This window comes from Tasmannia lanceolata, unplaced genomic scaffold, assembly GCF_043159265.1.
Source record: "Tasmannia lanceolata isolate RefF3 unplaced genomic scaffold, GAP_Taslan_0.1 ptg000003l, whole genome shotgun sequence".
Classification (NCBI taxonomy): Eukaryota; Viridiplantae; Streptophyta; class Magnoliopsida; order Canellales; family Winteraceae; genus Tasmannia; species Tasmannia lanceolata.
In genome coordinates this window covers 53703084-53713551 of record NW_027518680.1, presented here as the reverse complement: position 1 = coordinate 53713551, position 10468 = coordinate 53703084, and the positions used below count along the sequence as shown (strand labels likewise).

At 39.7% G+C, this 10468-nt stretch overlaps 2 protein-coding genes across 2 annotated transcripts; one reads left to right on the top strand and one right to left on the bottom strand.

Moving 5' to 3' along the window:
- Window positions 1-648: 648 nt before the first annotated feature.
- Window positions 649-1248, bottom strand: LOC143869908 (uncharacterized). The gene has a single exon (XM_077376465.1). It carries the CDS (start codon window positions 1246-1248, stop codon window positions 649-651), a length of 600 nt encoding a protein of 199 aa, XP_077232580.1.
- Window positions 1249-4229: 2981 nt separating this feature from the next.
- On the top strand, window positions 4230-6699 carry LOC143863271 (desmethyl-deoxy-podophyllotoxin synthase-like). The gene is made up of 2 exons (XM_077373954.1): window positions 4230-5497; window positions 5965-6699. The coding sequence occupies exons 1-2, from the start codon at window positions 4592-4594 to the stop codon at window positions 6589-6591; spliced, it is 1533 nt and encodes a 510-aa protein (XP_077230069.1). The 5' UTR covers window positions 4230-4591; the 3' UTR covers window positions 6592-6699.
- The last annotated feature ends 3769 nt before the right edge of the window (window positions 6700-10468 follow it).

The window sequence follows — 10468 nt, the reverse complement described above, 5'->3', positions numbered from 1 at the left end:
GTCATTACATAAAAAATCCCCTTAAGATTGAACTGTCTCATCCCCGTTCGGAAATACATCACAGTTCCCGAAGCTGGCATCGTTCTCCTCGACGTTCTTGAAGCATGCATCGTTCATGAAGTCGCCATAACACCTCCAGGCACCATCGATCTCCTCGGAAGAACCGTGAGGATAAACCTCGTCACCATATGCCCGACTCCTGATCAAGTCCGTCGAAGGTCATATAAATCCCTCCTAACTAACCCCAGTTAAGTACCACACATTGTCAATGACTTTTGGCACGTTTTTTTTATTTTTATCAGTAAGCTGGGGTTAGGCAGGACCCCTACCAGAATTCATTGATAAAAACGAAATTTACATAGCTAGGGGAGCTCAAACGCCAACAAAAAGGGAACGCACTCCCAACATGACAAAACCCATAAAAGATACAACAATACCATAGTCCAGAGATGAGCTAAACTATGGGAGCAATGACTAAAGCAAGATGCTTTTCGGGTACGATCCATAGAGGGGCAGCCAACAATATGATTTACATTTGCACTCCCCAATAAAGGGAATTTCAACTTTAAAACTTCAACCAAAGAGATTGAAAGATCCAAACCGAGAACCAATCGCTCGGCCTCGAATGAGATATTTATCAACATCAGATTACAATCTCTGGTATTCCTTGCCTTCTGCGTCATTTTTCAATATTTCAGAGAGAGGAACTGGAATATTATCGAGAGGGATATCCTCTCCTTTGCACAGGCAGTCCCGTTTCGAGAGATAATCAACTGCAGAGTTGGCTTCTCTCCAGATATGGGATATTTTCCACTGAATGCCATCAAGATAAGCTTTTACTGTGTCAAATTTAGTGATTGATCGCCAAGGAGTCTGGGATTTCTCGTTGAAAACATCAACGGCAAAGGAGGAATCTGCCTCGATCCATAGATGTCTGATTCCCAGTCTTGATGCAGCAGCTACACCCTCACAGATGGCACGGATCTCTAGTATATAGATTTCTTCCTTTAAAACATTCATAGAGAAGAAGCAAGCTACCTCCCGGAAATGATTTCTGATGAGACCCCCTATTCCGCATCCTTCGTTGGACAATGACGCATCCGTGTTTAGTTTGAGTTCCCCCAGGACCGGCAGATTCCATTTACAAATTTTGGCAGAAAGTGGATGTATGTTGTGCTTGTAATTAAAATTTACTGATATCTGAAATTTCCGTGAATCCGGTGAATCCCAGAAGCTTAAGAATCTCATTTTGTCTTAAATATCACTAAGAATGTCTCTCAGGATCATAGATTTATGAGATTTCTTGTCCTCGAAAATTCGCTGGTTTCTTTCTCTCCATAGCCTATGAATTGCAGCAGCAAAAGCTAATTTTACTGCAGTGGAGTTCTGAGATTTTCCTTTCCAGTTGTTTCGGATCCATTCTTCTTCAGCCGACAGGGATCTTTTGATAGCTCTTCTAGTACCACACTGCCAGAGTATCTGACTTCCAGACCCATGCAGAGTAGCCACATCTAAAGAATAAGTGATCTATGGTTTCTTTCCCGGAGTGACACAGAACACACTCATCATTAATAATTCTGTTTTGGAACAGGGGGTGATCTCTTGTGAGCAGTTTCAGCTGGATAGCTTTCCAAGCAGTTAGTGCCTGCTTTGGAATGAAACCCGGAAACCATATAGAGTTTTCCCAGCCAACCCTTGAATTCACTTTTCTAACCACGTTCCAAGCACTTTTAACTGAGAAGATACCATCAACTGTTGGCTTCCGAATAAGTCTGTTGTAGTGACTTCTGTGAAATAGTGCTTTTAGTAGAATCTCTTTTTCGGTCCTTAGAGAAGGCTTGTTGATGAGAGGATGCCACTCCTCATTTTTGTGAATTTCATCCAGAGTATTGATTGAGGACAGGGAGTATTCTACTGGTTTTGACATTAGATTGTCCATGATCCCATCAGGATGCCAAGGTTGGAACCAAAAATCAATATTATCTTCCTTGCCAACCAGGTAACATATATTTTGTCGAAGGAGATCCCGGGCTTTTAGGATGCTGCGGAAAGCCCATGAAGGACGGCTTGGAAAGCTCATGGACCATATGTTTTCTTTCTTTATATATTTTTCCTTGAGCATGAAGAGCAGAGTTTATGTCTCTGATACTGCAGTGCAGATGCCCAACCCCCCTTCAACTCTAGGCCTGCATATGATCTCCCATCCCACAGTGTAAATTTTCTTCTTGTTCTCACTGCCAGCCCAGATGAAATCCCTGCGGAGCCTTTCTACTTTTGTCCATGGTTAGGGGTGTGGATTATTTGGGTAAAACCGAATAACCGAACCAACCGAACCAAAATTGTAATTTTCGGTTCGGTTTTTTTTTATATTCGGTTCGGTTTCGGTTGTTGGTTGAAAGAAATTTCGGTTTTCGGTTACGGTTTCAGTTAGTTCTAACAAAAATTTCGGTTAACCCGAAAACCAAACTTTGTGTTCGTTTATCACATATTTACCATTTTACATCTTTCTTTTACTTTGGAGTTGGGACAAGTGGACAACCCACAACTATATTTATCTCTTTTTTTTAACTTGGTAGTTGGGACAACCCACGGCACAATCGAGCAATGAATTGATATTTTAATGGGAAAAGACCTGACGTGACATAAAGAAAGGTTATTTTACCTTTTGCTATTCTCAAGAAGGAAAATAACACAAAGAAAGCTGTTCAAATATTAAATGCTCTCTGCAAGTCTGCAACATATCTTAAAAAATATTAAATGCTCTCTGCAAGTTACTACCCTTGTGGGTTGGCGTTCGTATGGCGGTGCTGTTTAATACAGAACGCACGTGACAGAAGAATTTTCAAGACGTTTTTCTATGGATTATATTAGAGCCGTTTGTGGCAAAGAAAGCGTTTTGACTAGTGATATAAACTGTCTGATCAAGTTTGTGGGGCCTGACGGAAAGATCAAGATCATGTTTCTCACTCGCGTCTCATATAAGAGCTTCTCACAGTATCATTCAGTTTCTACTTTCTAGATCTTGTAGTTGAGTTGTAGTTCACCCGGCCACATAAACTTTCCCTCTTCACTGTTTTATCTCTCATTGTCCTCTTCCTTATGAAAACCAGCTAGGGAAGGGTAGAATGGGAGAACGGGCCGGGCTCTGACGAAGGTGCCACTATTCGCACACCTCCTACCCGAGGATGCCAGAAGTCCTGCCGACGAAGCTTTGGTTTTCCGGTGAGTCCAGACCATCGTCCATGAAAGCAACTCTGGAGAGAAACCACCACAAAGATGACACCCCTATTTCCAGTGAGTTTCTCTAACCTGTATTTCTTACCCAAATCAGTCGTCTGCAACCTATTTCCTCCGCATCTACTTCCATTTTAAAATCCAAAATTTTACACTCATATAATTCGGTTATAACCGAACAACCGAATTCATTTTTCGGTTTCGGTACTTCAAGTTCGGTTATCAAATAATTCGGTTCGGTTTCGGTTTTCTTTTTTTAGTAACCGAAATATTTTGGTTCGGTTATTTTCGGTGAATTCGGTTCGGTTTAAACCGAATGAACAGCCCTATCCATGGTACTCTTTGGGATGTTGAAAGATGATGACCAGAAAATTTGGTAAGCTTGTATTACAGACTTCACTAGTTCAACTCTTCCAGCTGCCGATAAAAAGCTTGTATTACGGACTTCACTAGTTCGGCATGTGTCATAACATAAGGTATTGTCTATTTTCATAAAACCGATGTCCGTTTTGCTAAGAAGCCTTCTTACATTTATATAGTTTAAAATACCTAGGGGCCGTGCCCATAGCAACCCAAGACTTTTCATTTATTTGATTTCTATTGGGGCATGTTCTGCAACCAATATAAAAATGGTTTCCACCTATTTTGTAGGCGCATGAATGAGAAAAGTAGGAAAATCCTGAAAATCTTGTTCGGGCTCTACGGCCCAGTAGAGTTCGTTTCCATTTTTCACATTTTTGAGAGACCGGATGATGAGATTCTGCAGAGCGACTCCGAGTGAGCTTCTGCAGATTCTCATTAGTCCATTTCTACCAGAACCTTACAGCGAGAATGAGAAGCTATGCCGAACACGCCCTAAAAATTTGGAGTTTCTCATTCCAAACTCACTTTTCTGGAATACATTATCCAACATTTTATTAGATGCCAGCTGCCACATGCTTTCATCATGGATGATGAAAATATTGTTTGAAAAACACTTCTAAAATGGATTTCCATTCTGAGAATAAAGAAGAAATTGAAATGACCTAAGATTTAGCCACTTTCATCGGGCTCTGGTGATGAGAGTGAAAATGCTAGCTGTCCTCATATTGTTTTATGAGAGAGAGAGAGATTTTCAATTATCCATTATTCAAATATGAGCACTTGTTGGGGTGATGCAGGGGTTATATAATACAATTTCTAAACTCTTTTTATACCGCACACCTATATATAGAAACAGTATAGTTGACTTAAAGACTTTATTGCTCCCTGTTGATTCTATCCGCATTCAAAGCTATAGAAACTCTTTGCAACTACATATTTCAAGCCTAATATCATATATAAAAACACACCCATCCCTCCTTTCCTCATCCAATCCATGGAAATCCACTTTCCCTCCTTTCCTCTTCTCTTCACTTTCCTTCTCTTCTTGTTCATGGTGATGAAGGTCGGAAAAAAGTTTAAGACCCAAAACCCAACCCCAAAATTGCCTCCAGGGCCATGGAACCTACCCATCATAGGTAGTTTGCACCACTTGCTAGGCTCACTACCACATCACTCCCTTAGAGATTTAGCCAACAAGTATGGACCCCTAATGCACCTCAAATTTGGTCAAATTTCCACTGTAGTAATCTCCTCCCCCGGACTTGCCAAAGAGATCATGAAGACCCATGATCTCAACTTCTCCACAAGACCTGATCTCCTTGTCGCACAGATCACAACGTACGGATGTAAGGACGTAGTCTTTTGTCCCTACGGCGCTTACTGGAGACAACTCCGAAAGATTTGCATTTTGGAACTATTAAGTGCCAAGCGGGTTCAATCGTATCACAAAGTGAGGGAAGAAGAGGTATCAAATCTCATCCGATCCATAGCGTCGGCAAATGAACCGACAATTAACCTAACCAAGATGCTTATGTCATTAACCAACAACATAACATCAAGGGCCACCTTTAGTAGTTACAAGTGTGGGGATCAAGAAAGATTCATATCCGCGCTCAAGGAAGCATTGGAATTTGCAGTGGGATTCAATGTTGCCGACTTGTTTCCGTCGCTAAAATTTTTAAGTGTGATTAGCGGAACAAAGTTTAGATTACAGAGGATTTTTCGGAAGTTTGATGGAATCTTGGAGGACATCATCAAACAACACAGAGAGAAGAAGCTGATGAAGAGTGATGAGGAGGAACATGAAGAGGAGGATTTGGTTGATGTTCTTCTAAGACTTCAAGAGCATGGAGACTTTGAATTTCCTCTCACAACCAACAATATAAAAGCAGTCATCCTGGTATGTATGTTTTCTACTTGACTAGGTAGTGATGTTTCATAGGACTGAACCTTGGAAAATTTTGTTGTTTTTGTTCTGTTGGGTTTTTTCCTCCTTTTTTTTCATTTAGAAATTGAAAATGTTGGAGGCAATTGGAAAGAAAGGAAAACATGGAAATTTAAAATAAATATATAGATACATTTAGGGCATAAGCGCTATGAAATGTAAACATAAACTTAAAGAAACAAAGATACATGCAGACATATAAGAGATAAAAAGGAAAAATAAGAAGTAGAGATAAAAACTTAACTCAAGAACCCTGTAAAAGATTGAAAAGAAAATAAATGAAAAAAATAGAAAAAAAGAAAAAAAATAAAGGAAAGAAATTCTCAAAAAAGGATCAGAACCTTTGTTATATATAATAATTTTAATCATTCTATAAAGATTTGTTTGGTTGTTTGAAATTAGTGTATTTATTCCCTTTACAGGACATGTTTGCGGCGGGGACTGAGACTTCATCAACTGTCATAGTATGGGCAATGGCACAGCTAATGAGAAACCCAAGAAAAATGGAGAAAGCACAAGAAGAGGTGAGAAAGGTTCTCAAAGGAAAGGAGAAGATATTAGAGAGTCACATTGGTGAATTAACCTACTTAAAACTTGTTATCAAGGAGACTATGAGGTTGTGCCCTCCTCTTCCATTGTTACTTCCTAGAGAATCAATGGAGAAGTGTGAGATCAATGGATATGAGATACCCAAGAAGACAAGGGTTCTTGTCAATTCATGGGCGCTATCAAGAGATCCAAGATATTGGGAAAACCCTGAAGTGTTTGAGCCAGAAAGGTTTTCTCGTAATTCTATCGATTTCAAGGGGCAAGACTTCGAATTTATCCCATTTGGGGCAGGAAGGAGAGGTTGCCCTGGTATGTTGTTTGGACTAGCTACCATTGAGTTAGCCCTTTCCAACCTTCTCTACCACTTTGATTGGAAACTTCCACATGGGATGAAGGCAGAGAATTTGGACATGAGAGAGGCCTTCGGCATAACTCTAGCAAGAAGAACTAGCCTAAACTTAGTTGCAACACCTCATTTCCCCATCGTCCATTTAGTTTAGCATGCTTGTTAAGGAGGAATAAAGGAGTTTAATGTGTAATGTTCATGTACTTATGGATAGTTTAAGTGAATTGAAAGCATGCAATGAAAAAGAATGATTCCAACAAAATTGAAGTTCTTGATAAGGCCTCTCATTTCCAATTGAGTTTAGCACGCTTCCCATTTTTTTGTTTGTTGCGTAACAACTAAAAAGAAGTTATTACACAGCTAAGGAGAAAAAAAATAAATAAAAGAAGCAACGCACGAGAGACTTCAATTTTTCAAACGTCCACGTAATTGTTAGGGTGATGATGGAATTATATAATACGATTTCTAAAAAAAATTTATACCAACTATGTAGAGAGTTGACTCAGAGATATTATTGCACCCCTTTTGCAACTACAAATTTCAAAACTAATATCAGACATCCAAACTAGCACAGTTATTTCCCTCCAGTCCATGGAAATCCACTCCCCATCCTTTCCTCTTCTCCTCATTTTCCTCCTCTTCTCGTTTATAGTGACCAAGGTACCAAAGAAGATTAAGACCCAAGACCCAACCCCAAAATTGCCCCCCAGGGCCATGGAATCTACCCATCATTGCTAGCTTGCACCACTTGCTAGGCTCACTACCACATCACTCCCTTACGGACTTAGCTAACACGCATGGACACCTTATGCACCTCAAATTTGGCTAGATCTCAGCTGTAGTAATCTCCTCTCCTGAAGTTGCCAAAGAGATCATGAAGACATATGATCTCAACTTCTCAACAAGACCCGATCTCCATGTTACGCAGATCGGATATATATATATATATATATATATATATATATATATATATATATATAGAGAGAGAGAGAGAGAGAGAGAGAGAGAGAGAGAGGAATGGAAACTAAGGGAATTATTTCAATTTCTCCCAAAAATTTGTGGGAATTACACATCACTTTTTTTGACTTTTTTTAACAAAGGCACCCATTCAACCCACATATTTACAATCCTACCTCTTCCTTTATGCTTTCTAACAAAGGCACCCATTAAAGCCACTTAATTTCAATCCTACCCCCTCCTTTGTTCTTTTTAACAAAGCCACCCATGAAAGCCACATAATTTCAATCTTACCCCCCTCCTTTATGCTTTTGTAATAAAAAATCTATAGGGTGATCTTAACCGTCCGATGTAAGAGGAACAACATATTATGGAAACCTCTATCGATTGGACAGCTAGGATCAGCGTATGGAAATGATTTCTGGGGCACAACCTGTTGATGTTGTGTTCCATCACATAGACTGTTCTTGGGCCGGGTACGGGTCCAAGATTCGTGACCCGTAAATTACCCCGGGTCATTTTGACCTGGCCCGTGTCACTCGGACCCTTACGGGTCTGGTCAAACCCTCCCATATTTTTCAAAATCTTTTTTATGGGCCCAGAAATTAATTTCTTCAAATCTTTGCACTGGTCTATCTCCCCCACAGTTGTTGGGCGCAAAAAATAATTTCTTCAAATCTTTGAACGAGGTAGGCCCCACCTGTATTTTTCAAAGTGCATTGTACGTACCACCCCATGATCCAAACCCTCCATTTGATAATCATAGCCCTCTGATCTAAAGAAAAACTGCATATTACGGGAACCTCTATAGATGGGAGAGTTGTGATCATCCAATGGAAATGATTTTTGGGGCATGACCTATTTACATTGTGGCCCATCAAATGAATGGTTTCAATCATCCTATGGTGTGGGTCGTGCATTAACATTAAGGCCAAATTGTAGGCCCCACCCAGATTTTTCAAATGAAGTTTACGGTCAACGCCATAGGATGATCCAAGCCATCCATTTGATGGGCCACAACGCAAATAGGTTGTGCCCCCAAAATCATTTCGATGGGATGATCACAACCCTCCGATCTATAAGCTTTTTCTGTAATATGCAGTTTCTCTATTGTCTATCATGAGAATCTAAATATAATGTTTTCCCACTCCCCGTGCAACCCATGGGGTGTCCCACTAGTATATATCTAGAGGAATGGAAACTAAGGGATTTATTTCAATTTCTCCCAAAATCTGTGTGAATTACACATCACTTTTTTTGACTTTTTTTAACAAAGGCACCCATTCAACCCACATATTTACAATCCTACCATCTCCTTTATGCTTTCTAACAAAGCCACCTGTTAAAGCCACATAATTTCAATCTTATCCCCTCCATTATGCTTTTTAACAAAGGCAACCATGAAAGCCACATAATTTCAATCTTACCCCCCTCCTTTATGCCTTTGTAATAAAAAATCTATAGGGTGATCTTAACCATCTGATGTAAGAGGAACAACATATTATGGAAACCTCTATAGATTGGACGGCTAGGATCAGCGTATGGAAATGATATCTGGGGCACAACCTGTTGATGTGTTCAATCACATGGACGGTTTGGATCAACCTGTGATGTGGTCTGTACAGTTCTTGGGCCGGGTACGGGCCCAAGATTCGTGACCAGTAAAATTCCCCCGGTCATTTTGACCAGGCCCGTGTCACCTGGACCCTTACGGGTCGGTCAAAGCCTCGCATATTTCTCAAAATCTTTTTGATGGGCCCAAAAATTAATCTCTTCAAATCTTTGAACTAGTCTATCCCCCACAGTTAATGGGCCCAAATATTAATTTCTTCAAATCTTTGAACGAGGTAGACCCCACCTGTATTTTTCAAAATGAATTGCACGCACCACCCTATGATCCAAACCCTCCATTTGATAATCATAGCCCTCCGATCTAAAGAAAAACTGCATATTACAGAAACCTCTATAGATTGGAGAGTTGTGATCATCCAATGGAAATGATTTTTGGGGCACGACCTATTTACATTGTGGCCCATCAAATGAATGGTTTCGATCATCCTATGGTGTGGGTCATGCATTAACATTAAGGCCAAATTGTAGGCCCCACCCAGATTTTTCAAATTAAGTTTGCGGTCAACGCCATAGGATGATCCAAGCCGTCCATTTGATGGGCCGCGACGCAAATAGGTTGTGCCCCCAAAATCATTTCGATGGGATGATCACAACCCTCCAATCTATAAGGTTTTTCCGTAATATGCAGTTTCTCTATTGTCTATCATGAGAATCTAAATATAATGTTTTCCCACTCCCGGTGCATCGCACGGGGTGTCCCACTAGTGTATATATATATATATATATATATATATATATATATATATATATATATATATATATATATATATATACATATATATCTAATACAATAAGCTGGGATGAAAAGAAGAGAGTTTTTTCCATTTTTTTGAAAATCACATGAGAATTACACGTCACATTTTTTGAACAAATGCACCCATTCAACTCATATAATTTCAATCCCACCCCCCCCTTTATGCTTTTAACAAAGGCACCCATTAAATCATATAATTTCAATCCTACCCCCTCCTTTATGCTTTTAACAAAGGCACCCATTAAAGCCATATAATTTTGATCTTACCCCCCTCCTTTATGGTTTTTTAATTAAAAAACTATAGGGTGATCTTGACCATCTGATTTAAGATAAGAGGAATGATGGAAACATCTATAGATTGGAGGGCTAGGATCGGCCTATGGAAATGATTTTTGGGGCACAACCTATTTATGTTGTGTTCCATCACATGGACGGTTTGGATCAACCTATGACGTGGTCCGTACAGTTCTTTGTCGGCCCGTGCATCGCACGGGTTTTTTACTAGTATATATATATAGTAGAAGAGAAAATAAGAGAATTTTTTGTAGAATTACACGTCACTCTTTTTGACTTTTTTTAACAAAGGCACCCATTCAACACATATTTTCAATCCTACCCCCTCCTTTATGCTTTTTAACAAAGGCACCCATTAAAGTCAAATAATTTCAATCCTACCTCCCTCCTTTAT